Source organism: Sphaerodactylus townsendi, linkage group LG10 (genome assembly GCF_021028975.2).
Source record: "Sphaerodactylus townsendi isolate TG3544 linkage group LG10, MPM_Stown_v2.3, whole genome shotgun sequence".
In the NCBI taxonomy this organism is placed as follows: domain Eukaryota; kingdom Metazoa; phylum Chordata; class Lepidosauria; order Squamata; family Sphaerodactylidae; genus Sphaerodactylus; species Sphaerodactylus townsendi.
Window position 1 is genome coordinate 59,329 of NC_059434.1, and position 17,597 is coordinate 76,925.

At 44.6% G+C, this 17,597-nt stretch overlaps 1 protein-coding gene across 1 annotated transcript in view; it reads left to right on the top strand.

The window, feature by feature from the left end:
* The window catches only part of KIFC3 (kinesin family member C3), a 71,699-nt gene extending 54,390 nt beyond the window's left edge, over positions 1 to 17,309 (top strand). The window contains exons 15-18 of the mRNA XM_048509215.1: positions 1,051 to 1,280; positions 4,882 to 5,016; positions 8,372 to 8,468; positions 16,589 to 17,309. Coding sequence (XP_048365172.1) covers positions 1,051 to 1,280; positions 4,882 to 5,016; positions 8,372 to 8,468; positions 16,589 to 16,614 — 488 coding nt within the window. The 3' untranslated portion in view covers positions 16,615 to 17,309. The remainder of the gene's footprint in view (positions 1 to 1,050; positions 1,281 to 4,881; positions 5,017 to 8,371; positions 8,469 to 16,588) is intronic.
* The last annotated feature ends 288 nt before the right edge of the window (positions 17,310 to 17,597 follow it).

Genomic DNA, 17,597 nt, shown 5'->3' on the forward strand with positions numbered 1-17,597 from the left:
AACAAATACCCTGTGAGGTGGGTGGGTGTCAGGGTCTGTTCCCCCGCTGTATCCGACAGTGAGGATGATGGCCTGTTATGCCGGTCTTTTGACTCCAACGGAGGTGAGACCCTCGAAGCCAGACCTGGCAGCAGTGACTCCTTGGAGGATGAGGAACCAGCTGCGGCCACACCGGCTTCTGACGGCCTTACAGAACCAGGGCCAGCTCAGCCAGCACCCCCAGGACAGTCCCAGAGCTCCCTTCCCCCCCCCCCCCCCCCCCCCCGCTTGCAGCCCTCCTGGATCCCCTCCCCCACTAGAGCAGCCTCGGCAACAGCTGTGGCAGGACCTGACAGAGCAACGGCCATCAGCCAGACTGGCTGTTCACAAAATGTGAGTGCTCACAGACTCAGCTCCCTGAAGCTTGGCCATTATTCCCACATGGATAAAAAGGGCTGGTTGCTGCTTCGTGCCTTTGCAGATGACAACAGCTCACGTTGACGGCTGCCCTGCTCTGAACTGTGTGTTAGACCTGACTTTCGGATAACAACTCTGCTTGTGGACTTACTTTGTGTAAACTGTACTGACCTTGTTTTGCTGAACTTGTGGACTTACTTTGTGTGGACTTTGCTGAACTGTTCTTGAGGACTTAGTTTGAGTGGACCTGACGGCACCAACGGAGCGGTGAGCTTCTGTGAGTTTCTTTGCCTAACTTGTATCAAGTAAAGCTGTGAGTTTCTTTGCCTATCAAGTAAAGCTGTGAGTATTCACTACACCATGCCTTGTGCCTCCTTTGTGGTCAGCCCGTGATAGAGCGGCTGAGAGAGCTCTGAAGAACTGTGACTTGCCCAAGGTCACCCAGCTGCCATGTGGAGTGCACAGGCTAATCTGGTTCACCAGATAAACCCTCGCTGCTTAAGTGCAGAGTGGGGAATCAAACCTGGTTCTCCAGATTAGAGTGCATCTGCTCTTAACCACTACACCACTCTGGCTCTAGAGGAACTGTAGTTATTGTAGCTCCAACAAACTGCCTTGCCTCTCTGTTCTCAGTGATATTTTGTTCTCTTCTAGGAAAGCTGAATTTGGTAGACCTGGCAGGTTCGGAGCGGGTGGGTAAATCTGGTGCTGAAGGGAGTAGGCTGCGTGAGGCTCAGTACATCAACAAGTCGCTCCTGGCACTGGGAGACGTGATCCATGCCCTGCGTTCTCGCCAAGGCTACATACCATTCCGCAACTCCAAACTGACTTATCTCCTGCAGGACTCTCTCTCTGGTGAAAGCAAGACACTCATGATGGTCCACGTAAGTGCTGGGCCATGTGGACTATGATCTCTTGCAAATGATACAGAATAAATTATAGAACTAAGAACCAGGAGAAGTAGTGGATACCTTATTCCTTGGATGCTTCACACTAACAACTTTTTGATCCAAAGTGCTACACTCTTCTGCTACCCTTTGGTTGATCTGGGGTTCTTCTGAATAACCTGTAGGAAATCCATGATTGCCACATCCTTCTTCAAAGCAGTGAGTGCTTTGCCACATTTTCTGGGCCTTCAAAAGTGCAATGTTTTGTACTCAAAATGATATAAAACTTTCCTGAGTTGTTCTGTTCCTGTTGCAGCCGTGCCAAGAGTCTCACAGGAACCAACTAATGCTGTCTGTAGCCACTGACATAGCTCTTCCTTATCTGCACTATCTGAATTAATATATCTGATTGTCAACGTAGCTCCATCTGTGGATATTCTGGCAGGCATCAGAGTCTATCATGTTTCAGTTTTGACTCAGTGAAACGTATCTGTTTTTTAAAATATTTGCATGCAGTGTTTTTTTGTAAATATTTTTCCTATGATACATTTTGTACTGCTGGTCTATAAGTGTAATATACAACTACTAAATCTGTGGATTGCAGCATGTGAAGGCAGATTTTCCCACAACAGTGTGGGGGCCGTGTCCCAGATTTGCAGAAAAATATTAAAAGTTTTTTTTTAATGTGGGGGGAGAAGAAGAGTTTGGATGTATATCCTACTTTTCTTTTTTGTCAGGACTTGGAGCCTCAAAGGGGCTTACAAACTCCTTTTCCTTCCTGTCTCCACAGCAGGCACCTTGTGAGGTGGGTGGGGCTGAGAGAAATGTGGCTGGCCCAAGGTTACCCAGCAAAGAGGAGTGAGGAAACAAATCTGGTTGTCCAGATAAGAGTCCACCACTCTTAACTATGACACCACCCATACAGTGCATGCATGGGAGATGGAAGGGCAAGGGCCATCACCTGAGCCAGATAAGCAGAGGTAGCAGTGTCACTGGAGGGGAGCAGAAAAGGGGCCTGTGGGTGCTGCTGCTGCCCCTTGCCTCAGAGGAAGGGTACCTGGGGACCCCTGGCAGACTTCAGCACTTGTGGGAGGAAGTTAGAAGCTGAACGGGGGGGGGGGGGGGGAGGGGAAGGAAGAGTGCAAGGTCCGTGATCTGAAAATAACTGAAAAGTTCCACTCAGTTGCCTCTCAGTTACAGGCGCTGAAAGAGAGGCTGACTGAAAATGAAGCCTTTCTTTATCAGGGCTGCCCAGGTGGTGGCGGTGGCAGTGGCAACCTGTGGGGAGGGGGAGGGAGGGAGGGCAGACTGGCAAGGGGAGAAGTAAGAGCCTCAGCTGCCATGGTATAACAGAAGGCGCTTGTATATTCTGCTTTTCGCTGCCACCAAAATATAAATTTAATTTTATAGCCCACTCAAACTGATTTTTAACGGCCACCACTCTTTTGTTTGGGGAACACACAGACACAGACAGAAAAAAATTAATAAAGACTGGAACGGTTTTAAAAGTTGAACAAAAACTGAAACTTTTATTGCTGGCTTTACAAAGGCTTCTCAGGTAAACTGGAGAGGAAACAAGCGTGTTGGTTGCAGAGAAAGTTTGCTTAAGCTTAGCGGTTTCAGAGTAAGATGTTTCAACAAAGATGTTACTTTAGAGGTTTTACACTCTCTTCAAAAATAACGTTTTCAGTCCGCTGTTCCTCCCCACAAAATAAAACACCCAGTCTTCGCCCTGTGGGATTCAGGCATACAGCCTCCCTCTCCCACAATCCTAAAACTTGGCTTCTCTGCCACAGGATTTGGGCCTCCCAAAAACTGATGTTCACTGTATTGGAGGACACACCTACAGACTTTAGAGGTTTCCCTCACAAACAAAACACCTGAGGGCGGACACTCGCCTCCAAACCCAGGGTTTTTAGTTGTTCTAATAGCTTCCTCAGCTAATACCACAGCAGTGAGAGATCTGGTCGGATTCTCCTCACTCTGTCACCAAAAAGTACCCGAGGGCACACCAGCTCACACAGAGCCAAAAAGTCAAACGACTCAAAAAGAAGAAGAACCCCTCAGCACTCTCGCTGACAGTTTATATAGCATCTGCATATTTTCTCTGGCCAATCAGGGCTGGCCAGGGCTTAACTCTTTCAGGGGCGGGTCCACCCTGTAATCTGAATGCAGGCTAAATGCATTCGTCACACATGGCTGCTACCACTTCAGCCAGATTAGGGGAAGCTGGCAGATGGTTGGGCAAGAAAGAGGAGGAGGAGAGAAGAAAGAGGGACTGAAAGAAGGGAGGAAGAGAGAGAGAGATTGAAAGGTCGAGGGAGACAGGAAGTAAACGTTGAGAGACCCTCCTCTCCCAATTCTTGTGGCTTGTAATTTAGAAATGTTCTACTGTGCTTGTTGATGGTGTGATTTCTCCGTGTCATCCCAGCACCAATATCATGCAGCCTGTTAACTTTGCACAACAGATCTTTTACTTCGTTGCAAGAGAAAATATCTTTTTTGAAAGGAAAGATGCAACCCACATGCTATCCGACTGCTCTGGTGCAGTTTATACAGCGATGAAAATTTTAAGGCAAAGTTTGTTTCTTCCTTTCTGTTGGGATAGTGACTCCTGGTAATGGAGTTTATTCCTGTTCGTATTTAGCAGAGTGCACAAGAGGCTGAGAGCACAGCAGAAGCCTTCCCTCGTGTGCGTGCGCATGAAGGATCCCATGTGCGTACAAGCTTACACAAAAGAAAGTTGGAGTCAGTTGTAGTTTCTGTTCTAATAAAAGGAGTATTTATTAGTGAACTCCATTCTGGATAGAAAGGTAGGTAGATAGGTTTACTAATCTATCCTAATCTAGCTGGATAGTGATGGATGCATGGAGCACCCATCCACCCTCTAGGCATGGTGAAAGTTAGATGGAGAGGTCTCCAGAAGAAGCCAGAAGGAAGGAAGTCCCTTAGAGTATCAGTCTAATATCAAAGGGATAGAACCAGCATGATAGAGTAAAGGTGACAATTCCTAGGTCCTTATCTAGTCACTGGCTATCTAGTAAAATAAACCCCTCTGTAGGTTGAGGCAGGAAACAGCATAAAGTCCTTCTCTTCCAACACTTTCAACTCATTAAAGATTTCTCAACCCAAGGGAGTAAATTCTCCACTTGTTCCTCCATCACAAGAATTAGCACCAAACCCCTCCCCCATAAATTTGAACACCTCATACTTAAGTGTCAACCCTTTTTAATTAATGGTAACAATGTGGTCATCCTCAGGGCCCCTGCTGCAAATGCTGCCATCTGAGGCTGGGTAGGGGCCAACCTGAGACGGGGTCTTCTTGGTCACAGCCCCCCAGTTGATGCTATTCTGTCTCCAGGGATATTTGCCGGTCCCCATCATTGTTTTCCTTGAGCAGGTGAAAATGTTCTGATTTGTTTGTCATTCTCCTGCTGACCCTTCTTCTCTTTTACATGTAAATTGTTGTGTTTAATTGGTGTGTGTATATTTTAACTTAGTGATGTTTTGATTGTTTCCACATTGGGGAAAGGTGGCATCAAGTTGCTTTAAATAAATAAGTAATGATTTTGGTGTGCCCCCCCCCCCCTTGTTTCAGGTATCTCCTGTTGAGAAGAACACAAGCGAGACACTCTGTTCCCTCAAGTTTGCTGAGCGTGTTCGCTCGGTAGAGCTGGGCCATGGTACTCGGAGATCAGAATCAGGCTCTTGGTCCAGTCAGGAGCACTTGGAGGTAACTGTTACTCTTGCCTTCACCCCACACCGAGGTCGGTCTTCTCTGGACTTTCCCTAGTTTCACATTTAGCAGTGCAAGACTATTTGTAGAACTATGCCCTGAACAGAAAATGGACTAAAATGGTTGATGCAAGAAAATGTATTAAATGGGTGATGCAAGAACAGGAAGCCAGTCTGCTGAGCAGACTTTCATCATAATGGGTCAGAACAAAAGGTGTGTTTCTTAGTAGCCCTTCCTCAGTGCCCTTTGCTTGAAAGAAAGCTCCTTTGCTTTGATTCCCTGCTTTGATCTTAGTTTTACTTTTGCTGAGGGGTGTGTCTCTGTAGGCACCAGCTTTTTCCATCAGCGGTAGTTTCCTTGTTGAAAATGTCAGGAGCCAGCTGTCCTCCTTATTGTGTCCCGGCCAGCAGCCCACTTGCAGCTTCTTTGGTTAATGGGATCCTGCAGTGCCCTGAGCCTCCAGACTGCTGCGTCACGGACCGACTCTGCAGATCCTGGCATTTCACCAAGCCCAGCTGTGTGTTCCACAGCCTGGCTGTCTTGGACCCGACAGGTGGCTGTTTGCTTGCCACTACCTTAAAAAATCTTTGTTTTTTTAAAAAGAGGGACTGTAGCTTAATGTCTGTGAGAAAAGGCCCAGATCCTCACCTTCCTTTATCAGCCTGTGTGGTAGAGGGAGTTCACCTGCTGGCTCCTGAAAGCCTCTCCCAGTCAAAGTACTAAAAAATTTTTTGCACATTTATTTTTATTATTGGTTAATAAACATACATAACAGCATCAACAGAAAGCATAAGTTAATAGAATAAGTTAATTCTAGTGTCTAACTATTTAAAGGTCGACTTCTTCAAAAGACATCAGTTATTTGATATATATTGTAACATTTCTAGCTGATTATTATCCTCTGAACCATTGTTCAGTTTTCATGTTCAGTCAGACTAATACTGGGGAAAAAAGAAAATTATAGACTAATTCCGTGATAATTCTACTATTAATGTTAAAGATAAACCATTTTCCATTAGTAATCAGTTGGACGAAAAACAACTTCAAAATTTTCCTTCAAATGTGATATCCAAGGCTGCCAGATCTCTAAGTATGATTCCACTGGGAGAAACCTTGATTGGTGAAAACCCTTGTCTAAAATAGTTGTTGTACTTTTTTGTACCAATCTTCCACAGAAGGTATCATATCTGTGCGCCATAATTTAGCCAAAATTAGACGTGCTGCAAGAATGAGATGGAATAGTAAATGTTTTTGAGATTTCCTTATATGTTTCTCCAGCATACTAGGTCCCAACAAGTAAGTTATGGAGGATTTTTTTAATTTAAACTTCAATATTTTTTCAATTTCTGTATGTATAGATAACCAATATTTTTTAATTTTTGGACAGGCCTACGGCCATACCACCCTGAACACTCCCAATCTCGTCTGATCTTGGAAGCTAAGCAGGGTCGGGCCTGGTTAGTACTTGGATGGGAGAAAGTACTAAATTTTGAAGGGTTTTTATTCTGTATGCACAGAAGAAGCAGAAAACAGAAGGAAGATCTGCAGGTCTGTCTCTACCTGAAAGCTCTTCTGGGCCTGGCAAAGCATGACAAGACTTGCTTCCTTCTGAGTCATATCTCTTAGGGTTCCCTTTTTGGACCAGTCACAAAGAGCAGTGCCCTGCAAAACACCTGCCAAAGGAGGCTTTGACCAATTCAGTTTTTTTCCTTGTACAAATCCTAGAATGTTTTGTTTATGACCCCCAAATGGTGTGGTGTGCGAAGCATGCTGGGAGGTGCAGTTCAGCATGGGCTGACTGGGAAGCTAAAATAGTCCTTGGCAAGAAACATCTTGCTTGGAAGACAGTGATCCCTGTCATTGCCAGTATTGTGTGTGGATCTAGATCACTCCTAGCTGCAAGCAGCAGCAAGAGACGTGCTCCTTTCTTCTGTAGAATCAGTTCATCTGGAAGGAACTGTTTGTTCATCACTTCAGCACTGCAAGAGAAACTCCCTTCCACCCCCACCTTATCACTAGATGCACCTTTTGTAAATGTTGCCCTCATGGAGAGTGGCAGCAAGTTCTGAATAGAACTTGCCTGCCTGGGCCTTTCACTTTCCCCAACAACTTAGAGTAATGGCAGGACAGGCTCTGTGAGGGGAGTTATATTCAGAAGTAGTTGCCCCTGCAGGAAGCTTGAACGGCTGAATGCAGGCTTGGAGCCTCACAAGGGAAGGGAGAAGGTTTCACCACACCCAGTTCTTCCTTCTCTTTGCATGCCTCTCCCTCTCACACCCCGGAGCCTTAGGCTTCCAGCTGTTCCTTGGTTTCTGGTGCCAGGAGCTTAAATATGAAACATTAAATAATAAACTTTGAAGTCTCATTTGGGATTTTATTGCAGCTCCCTTTGGCCTGCCACACTGGCTATTCTTATTCTACTCAAAACTCCCAAGGACCAGGTTACTTGAGCCAAGCTTTCATTCAGTTCTCTGTTTCAGGGGCCTGATCTTCACATGCAGGGCCCCATCTGTCCCTAAAGTGAGACATCTGTATGCTGATCCCCACTCTTATCTGGGCCAGCGATATGGCAACCTGAATGGAACTTTTGAGCGTTACTGCAGACTTAAAACAGGATAGGCATGTTTCTTGACATCAGAATCGATTAATTACAGGCTTCAACCACTTTCTCTTGGGATGCTTCTTTAGGGACCTGGAGACTAAGCCATACAAAGACAAGCTGGGGGGGTTGGAAATGTTTGGTCTGGAAAAGAGGAGGTTGAGGGGACCCATGAATTTGCTCTTTAAGTATTCAGAGGGCTGTCACTTAAAGGAGGGCAGGGAGATATTTCTGTTGGCAGCAGCTTGTGATAATGGATATAAATTACGAGAGGAAAGGTACTAGGTGGACATATGAGAAAAATTTTATAGTGAGCAGTGAAATTGACTGCCTAGGAAGGTGGCGAGCTCTTTCTCTCTGGTAGTTTTCAAGGAGTGGCTGGACATGTTAGGTATACTCTGGGCCTGGGGTGTCCATCTCTGGGCTTCCAGATGTTCATGGATGATTCCCATTAGCCCCTGCCAAGCATTGGCCATGCTGGCAAGGGCTGATGGGAATTGTAGTCCATGAACATCTGGAGGGCCAGAGTTGGAAACCCCTGCTCTAGGTGGATCCTGAATTGTTTAGGGGATTGGGCTAGATGGCCTGTATGGCCCCTTCCAACTCTTATGATTCCATGACTGTGATTCTGACTTCCTGAACTGTGCTGATTGTTCTCTTCCTGTTATCAAATTCTTCTGTTATCAAATTCTTCTGTGGCAACTCATTATTTTTCTTAGTCCCTGTTTCCTATGGATATTTTTTTTTTTGTAGACAGACTTGTCAGTCTCAGTACAACCCTGCATTCGATCACAGTCTTCTCCATGGACAGGGCGATCAAGTTCACTCCGGTCAAGACTCCAAACGTCAGGTAAGAGTGGAAAAGTTCCAAAACATATATCCCATTGATACAGAAACCTCAATATAAAGTGCACAGTGCATTTATTGTGCTAGTGTGATTCTTATAAACATCCACTTATCACTATACCTAGAGGACTACCACTATATACTATTGCCTAATTCTAACACATTAAAAAGTTCTCATTTTTCTCTGTAGCTGGTACCAGACCTGCAGTTCTTAAGTACTCCATAAATTTTGCAGGGTTTGTTTAAGTCCAGTTTGAACATGTTGTTGGCAACAGGTTCAGCATCTTGTTTAAATTATGTAGCAACATGTACAAAGTAGCAGTGTTCACACAGCACACCAGGCTGATGTGGCCAGATTGAAATACTGTTTAAACAAGAACCTGAGCCCATGCAAAGCTATACAGGAAAACTCTGTGCCTCATGTTTCAATGAGACACAAAATGTATTTCTTACAACATGTCTTGAAGGACAGTGTGGGTATAAATGGGGGATATAAAAATGGTTTCAACAAACAATAAATGCAATCTGTACTTGGGGCTCAAACCCACAACTGCGGCCTGCTGTTCCTGGATATGGGAGATCATGGCAGTGGCGTGTTGTGTTAGAGTTCAGATGAAGTTCCCAGACTCTGTCCTGGTTTCTGAAGGATCTGTGGGCACGAGGCAGTGGCATAACTGGACCATTTGGAGGCTGGGGTGGACTCCAAATTTTCCTCTCCCTGCACCACATCCCAGCAACCCACCATGCTGCACGCCACGCCCCCCACAGGCCACCTCCGTGCACCACGCCCCCTTGCACATCCCATTTACCTCATATGACAGTCAGGCCTGGTGGGACGAGGTGGGAAGGAATCCCATGACTGGTGGGCTGTGAACATGCTCTTCAGAGAGACAGCCCATGGCTGGAGGCCAGCCGACTGGACAGCACGCACACGTTGCACTGAGGCCCAGCCATTTTCAGAAAGGAGGAGGGGCATGGCTGGGCCTCGGTGTGACATGCACATGTTGTGCCGAGGCCCAGCCACACACCCCACGTGACTCCCATGGGGATGCCTGGGGCGTTTGTCCCCGGAAGTCCCTGTGTCAGCTATGCTACTGGCACAAGGGCAACCACTGGCAACTACCCAGCTTGGTATATATATGTGGAGAAAAGTACCACTGGTTAACCATTCTGATGTTTTCTCTCAGATTTTTTTAAAATTACTTAACTGATATCCCACCATGTTTTCCAGTGGGAACCCAAACTGATTTATCTGAAAGTATGTAACTGGCCCAAGTTTCTTTGGGAGTGTGAATATTTGACAATGGGTTTCCCAGATCCTAGTCAGCCACTAACCATTACACCATACTCGCTGGCAACAATAATCAGTTTTTCCAAAAAGGTGGAATCTTTCGTAAACAACAAGTCCCACAATTGTAATGTGGTCTGGAGATTTAAATCCTTTTGCCACTTTTTAATGAAACTTTGATTTAAAAAGCAGATCTAGCAAAATACAAGAAGCATGTGGGAGGCCTGCAAAGATTTGCACGGGGCTTCTCGTTTTCCCCTCCACCACTATTTCCTATTTCCCTTCCAGGGCAGCTTCCAGAGCCTCTCCCGTTTCCCTGCTTACTTGTTTCCCTGCCATCCACCTGTCCTTGCAAAGAATGGGAATTGACAGCACTCATTCCTTAAAGCTACAGATGCTGCTTTTATTATGTGGGGGAATTTTAACCCCAGTTTAACTCCAATGTGAACCTGGAATATTTTCAGGTGTCCAGAAAGATCTGCCTTGTCTGTTCAAGGCTGCAGTCTTTGGATTTAAATGTAGACAGACTGAGAATTAGATATGTTATGAGAGAGACATTTTCCATCATCCAACAATAGTCTTTAAAAATTTTAGATCTCTTAATATCAAACTAGATCTTATGGCAGATTACAAAATAAACTCTTCTGATCTAAATATATTGAAATATAAGGACCTGATTGTGATGAAATAAAAGTGTAAGAGACTAATTTCTTAGCAGCTGCAAGAAAATAGAAATTGGCTTACCTTCTAGCTTCTTTTTTAAATGCTGCAGATCAAATTTTGGTAAATTGACTTAACTGCTACATAAGTTTATCTATATATATAAAAAGCTAACCATTTGTTTGTTGGTAATGCCCTAAATCCGAAACGGCTGGACGGATCACCCCCAAATTTTCACATGCCGTCCCTCCCTGTTGCGGACAGGTAATTGGACCTTCAAATCACCAAAAGTCCATACCTGAGCCAGGTAAAACATCTTTTTCCTGGCGTACCAGGACATGAAGCTGGCTCTGTTTAACTGTCACCCTTAGAATGTTCGTGCAGCCTGTCTGTGGCCTGAGGGCTTGGTATGCCCTTAGATTGTTCACAGAGATGGCCAGAGATGAGCAGTGAAAACAGTAAATAGATAATACTGGTAGGTAATACAAGTGGAAGTGAAACACATACACACTTTGCCGTGTGAGACGTCAGGTGGGGTTCCCCCCCTACACACACATGCAGGTAACTCACTCTCTGTGCCTCACCCACTACTACCACACAACACACATACTCTCATACACATCCAGCTCATCCTCACACACCTCACTCTGCCCTCCCTCACATCCAACCACCACTTACCCACTTCCTCACCCATATTCGCCACAGCTCTCTTTTACTAAAAGCAAGCTGGAGTTTGCCTTTTTCTTCTAAGAAAATCTGCGGGGTGGGGGCAAACCAATACTACTGGCTAGCTTCTTCTTTGCCAGACCGTGTGGCCTCTTAGAAACCCAGGGGAGCTGGCAGCTCTCTATCTGGTAGCGCCCTCACCATCTGCTGCCTCCATGCTGCCTGATTGGGGATAGCCTCTCCCTTGCTCAGATTCCCTTGCGCTCTTACCCAAGCCAGGACTGTGCGTGTCAACCAGCCTCATGGACAGCGGGATTCGCACTCTGGTCAGTTCCGTTGTGGAATGGAAAGGGTTACCTTATATTAAAAACCAAGACAGCACCATATAATAATGTGAATTGAAAAGGGAAAGAGGGATTCCATTTGATCACCCCAAAAGAAGAAGAAGAGGAGGAGGAGGAGGAGGAGGAGGAGGAGGAGGAGGAGTTTGGATTTATATCCCCCCTTTCTCTCCTGTAGGAGACTCAAAGGGGCTTACAACCTCCTTGCCCTTCACCCCTCACAACAAACACCCTGTGAGGTGGGTGGGGCTGAGAGAGCTCCGAAAAGCTGTGACTAGCCCAAGGTCACACAGCTGGTGTGTGTGGGAGTGCACAGGCTAATCTGAATTCCCCAGATAAGCCTCCACAACTCAAGCTGCAGAGCTGGGAATCAAACCCGGTTCTTCCAGATCAGAGTGCACCTGCTCTTAACCACTACGCCACTGCTGCTCCCAAAAGGCTATGCTGGGGATCATTGGACCTGCATGGACATCTGTGTGGGTTGCGGACTGTGATGAGAAGGACAATTGCCACAGCAACGCGTGGCCGGACCCCGCTAGTCTTCAATAAATCCTTAGTGTCCCTAGATAAATATTCACCAAATTAACTGGAAGAATACCTTTTGCAAGTATTCCAGAAGTCCCAGTATTTAAGTTTGCTTCACCTGTTTCAAAGAACACAGCCACCATCTTTTTTTCTTTCATCATGGAGCCATGTGTGATGGGAGATAAACTGCACATATTTGATGCCATATTCTTTAACGTCAGAACCAAAATTTAACAAACTGATTGGCCAGTCCTATTTTCCCTTGGTTTTGAGAAATATAGTCAACTTGCTCACTGATGACATTTGGTTTGGATTTTTTTTAAAAAGGATTTCATTCCTGGTATTCAATAAGTGTGTTATGGTTCAACTGGCCTCAGACTAGGGGTCTCCCTCTGGACTGGCCAGCAGGGTTCTCCCTCCCAGGTTCCTCTTTGGCCAAAGTTTGCAATGCTTTGCTTTAATTTCAGGAAGCCCCCTAGGGCCGTGGTGGTGAACCTTTGGCACTCCAGATGTTATGGACTACAATTCCCATCAGCCCCTTCCAGCATCTGGAGTGCCAAAGGTTCACCACCACGGCCCTAGGGGGCTTCCTGAAATTAAAGCAAAGCATTGCAAACTTTGGCCAAAGAGGAACCTGGGAGGGAGAACCCTGCTGGCCAGTCCAGAGGGAGACCCCTAGGGCATCCTGTGCAGTCTCAAGAAATCGCTTCCCTGGCAGTGCTCCAGCTGCCTCTTGTCCATCCTGAAGCCATTATCCTGGCTATCTCACCTCTCTTTTGCCAGCCTCTCCATCATCTCCCACTCTCCTTTTCTAGTTCATGCTCCTCAGCTCACTTCCTGCCCTCCTAACATCATTAGTCTCCCTCTTCCAGCCCTGTCTTGCTTTCTTCTGACTGGCCTGCCAGAAGCAGCCAATCAGGATGGAAATTTGTGAGGGTGGCCCATTTGCTACAAAGGGGCTACTTGGAATCTCACAGAAGTTTTTATAATACTCTGTTGCCAAGTGTTCAGGCTGAGAACCTTGTCCTTTTAAAAACTTAAGCATAAAACACTTTAAAAAGTGTTCATAGATTTAAAGTTCAAAACACTTCTAAAAGTGTTTATACCTAGCTTTTCCACCCAAGGAAACCCAACACAGCAACAAAAAACCACTGTATAAACAAGCAGACAGACAAATTAATATTATGTCTTGGTTTGGTCCTGGAATTGTGATAGAAAACTGTACAGGCAAATTTTAGAGGGCAGATTATAGGGCAGAATTAGAGTTTAGTGTAAACCTTTCAGGTTTAAATCTAATGTAGGGGAGTAGTTGTAGAAAGGTAAGGTATGAGTCCTCATTAACAGAATAGTTTTTACAAATACAAAGGATGGAGGTTTGAATAGATAGGCAGATAATTTAAGTGAAAATTAACATATTGAAACTAGGTCATGACCTGGTTAAAAATTTTAAGAACAGCCAATTACAATTTCAAAAGTTGGGACCTGTAGAGCTATTAAAGGTTGTGGTGGTTGAGGAAAACCAAGTATCTGTTTAAGCTACAATCATTTGTAGTGTTTAATTTTTGATTACTTCTAATTGAGCATTTTTACACTACATTCCTTTTGGATTTTTTTGTTTTGTTTTGTAGTATAGTGATGTTCATATTTTCTGATAGTATAGCCAGGGGAATTAAAATGCTCCTCTGCTGTTGTCATTTTTTTTAATGTTCAATATTTACTGATTTTTTCGCACTGATGCATTTGTCCAAGTAGACAGCAGAAAAGAAGTTTGGGACATGATAGTGTACAATTAAATTGGATGTTGTGCAAGTAGATAATCTAATATTAAAAGGTCCTGTAGCAATATTGCCTGAGTATATATGAGGACATGTTTGGAATCTAGGTTTGTTCCTGGGTCTCTGTTGGTGAGAGATTGTCACCCTTTGAGGGAGACATGCCAGTTCAGGAGCAAGGACCTCTAATTAAAGCTAGTTGCCCTGGATAATGCACTGCAGTGGTTTAAGTTGGGAGCTGTAGGTGAAAATGGTATTTTGCCATTAACCTGTTCTATCTCTGTCTTGCAGTGTGTTGGCTCTGGGTTCTAGTCTTGCTTTACAAATCTGCTTTGTTTGAAATCATCAAGCACCCTACCTCAGCGAATCAGAACAAAAATGTTTCTCATGCAGTGCCTGATTGTATACTATGGATTGGTTGATATGTTCCAGTTGGTAGGCAGACAAGTATGTTTGGCAGTCAATGTCTATTGCATTGTTTCACAGTGGTGTTCAGGAAATGTGCTTACTTTATGGAATGGTTGAAGTTTGAGTGAAAATAGCCCAATAAAAGAGAGCTTCTTTCCAATGTGTTCAGATGTCAAAAATGTTACCAGTAAACCTTTGGTGCAGGCAGGAGTTAATGGACAGGAGCTGAGAAAGTGTTGCTCTGTCAGCCATGAAAATTAGCTGTCCATTGCTGTGAATCTGTAAACTATTTATCAAGTGTAAAGTAGTTTATTTATTTATTTATTGTTTCGATTTATAAACCGCCCCATCCCCTGGGGGCTCTGTTGTTTTGAAATGTGATAGCCGTTTTATAATAGTTAAGCAAAGTCTGAGAGCCAGGTTTGCAGTGGCATTAACTGGAATAATGCTGTTGGTGTCTGGTAGCCCGTTTTTTTGGGAAATGTGGATACATGATCTCTTAGCATCCATGGCAGTTAAGAAGTTAAGCCTTGGGAAGGCGGTAAATGAACTGTAGTTTCTTCAGAAAGTCAGTTGTGTTTTGTAAGTAACATTAACCTTAGATCAGTCACAATATGTCCTGGGAGATTATTTGGTAGATTCAAACATTGTCTACCTTTAGAAGAGCATTTCTAATGAGAGTGCAGAATTAAAATTAATTGTTCCATTTTATGTGCAAGACAATTGGGGTGAGGAAAAATCAGAAACTTGAGAATAAACAGATTGAAACACACTTACACAAATTTTGTTTGACTGAAGACATTTATTTTGCGTACAGAATTAACACAGAATTCTTAGCAAAATTATTTTCTCTACTTAAGATCCTAATCTAGAGATGCCTCCACAGCTGGTTGTTGATTTTTTTCTGCTTCTACATCTGCCTTTTGTATTTTGCATACAAAAATTTCAGTCTTGTGAAACCATTTCTCTGCAGGATCCATGGTACAGTGAGATTATTGGACTTATTGGACTTATTGGACTTTTCTTCATATTAAATAATTGAGTTTACTTCAGAGCATAGCATATCTGAGCATTCAGTTTGTTCACAAAAGTAAAAACCTTCTGGGGTTTCCTCCAGATTGTCCCACCTTGTATCTCTTTAACATGATTGTATAGCTGAACCATCTTAGGGAACTGAGATGACACCCCCCCCCCCCCCCCCCCGCTGTCACTCCGTTTCACCTCAGATAACCATATTAGAGATTTTTCAAAACAAAAATCAACAAATACAATAGAATTTTATAAAACACATTGCATGATGGATGGGAGTTTTTTTAAAAAAGTTCCTGGATGACCAGGGATTGAACTGGATGTCCCTTGTGGTCTCTTCCAACTCCATGATTCTACAATTTTATGACTTGAGAGTAGTCACAAACTCTCACAGCCCTTAGCAGTGAGATGTGGCGCCTTGGCCACTCCACCCTGCTGCCTCCAAGAGGAATTTTTGGTGACGCAGGAAGGTAAAGAACAACACCCCCCACCCCCACTGCCAAAAGGGCTCTTTTGGGCTCAATGGATTTATGCCACTCAAAAGGTGACATAAGTCCAAGAATACAGGTCACAATACAACTGCCACAAACCCAGGGTGGAAGCTGACAAACTGTAGCTCCACCCTGGGAATGCCCTCGCCACACCTCCACCACACTGACAAGGCTAGCAGCATTGCGGGAATGCTGATACAGCACTGGGCACTGTGTACAGGCATTGTGAATCACAGCAGTGGCTGCCCACAGGCATTTCTGCCCCTCTGCCAGGGTAAGTGCCCCAGAGAGGGCAAATCCATGGATGTGCATCACTTCTATGTCACGATTCAGTTCTCTCAGTTCTACCCACTCTGTCCAGAGGATGAACTAGCTCTGATGTTAGAACCTGGGCTAGGAATTCTTCTCTCCCTAGAAGATAATACCTCTCCATGGCTAGAATATGGTCTCCCCACCCCTCCCCAAATACTCTTCTCTTGCCAACACCACTGGACTATTTGCAGACACTATGTGCCTCTCATCACACTGGATCTCAGAGTTCAACTCCTTGCATTCCTGTAAAAAACGCTGACTCCTTTCCTCCCTTCACCCACTCCCAGCCTGTCACTCCCACACTCAGGCTCTGTGAGGAATTAACACTCTACAGTGAGGCTTTTCTTCTTCTGACTGCTGCTTCGAGCCATCACACCATCATTTAGAGATATATTCACATGCCACTTTTCAGTACACAACTCTTAAACTACTTTACTTTTTAAAGGTAAGCCAATAATAGATCGGTTCTCAGCTAAGTGTTTGAAATTCTGCACAAATAAAAGTTGTATGGGATGACGTTCATGTAATAAACTTAACATGGACATTCTTTTCAGTAGCTGCTGAAGATGCACACCAGGTGTTCATTATGTGTCTTCCCCCCTTTCCCACCCCCTTTCCCATACCTTTTAAAGGGAAATTGAAGCCGCTACCTGTGTGACAAACTGACCAGAGAAATGGTTTGTGTGAGAAAAGTTGAAGAATGCTTTCTGCGAGACTGCCCTGCCCTGCTCTTCACCTTCGTCAAAGCCCAGCGGAGCACTGCAATGGACTATGAGGACTGCTGCCGTTAACACAAAATGTTGGCATAGCCAAGGTTCTCTGTCAGTACAACAACTTGTGAATAATGTGATGCCTCTCTGAGATGCCTCATTGTTGCTAACAGTGGATGGTCTCGGCTTGGATGGAATTGGCCTTGAGCAGATAGGCACTTATTAAACCGAATATGGTTCACTGTTCTCCTGGGTCATGCCAGTTGGAAAGGCAGATCCCCTGAAGATGCCAGGTTCCCTACATATTCCAGGACTCTTTACATGTACAAAAATGTCTGAAGTAAAAGAAAAAGTGGACGCAACGTCATGATATTCCAGGATGCAGAGTACATTGAGAGCTAATATAAGTCAGTTCATGGGGGTGGGGGGAAGGTCAGGAAAAGTGGCCTTTTCATAAAATATTGTTTGGTGAGCTGTTTTGGAGTGGTGGGGCTGTCCAAATCATTTATTTCTTCTCTGAAACTCATTCCAGGCCTTTCAGTTGTGTGCATCTATTTTAAAGCGGTTGCACCTTTTTTGTGTGTGTGCTTGACTTTAATTTTAAACGAATAAACATGATAAGATGATGAGTTCAGTACACAGACATACCTGTTTGCTAGAAAGTTCCTGCCTGCCTTCAGCTTTAACTTCTGTTGCTGCCGTCCCATAATTACTTATACCCACTTTTGATGCGCACATCTTGACTCTAGATTTTCTCCTCCATTGAGGACATCCCCCATGGAGATCTCTTCTGATGGAAGGGAACTGGATAATTCAGTTATTGGCTGACAAACCTTCCACCAAAGTCTTGCTCATCCATTGGTGGGCGACATTGTAACCCCTCCCCCTCCTGTCTTCACCTGACTCAGGAGCAAGCCCCAGCACCCCAGCC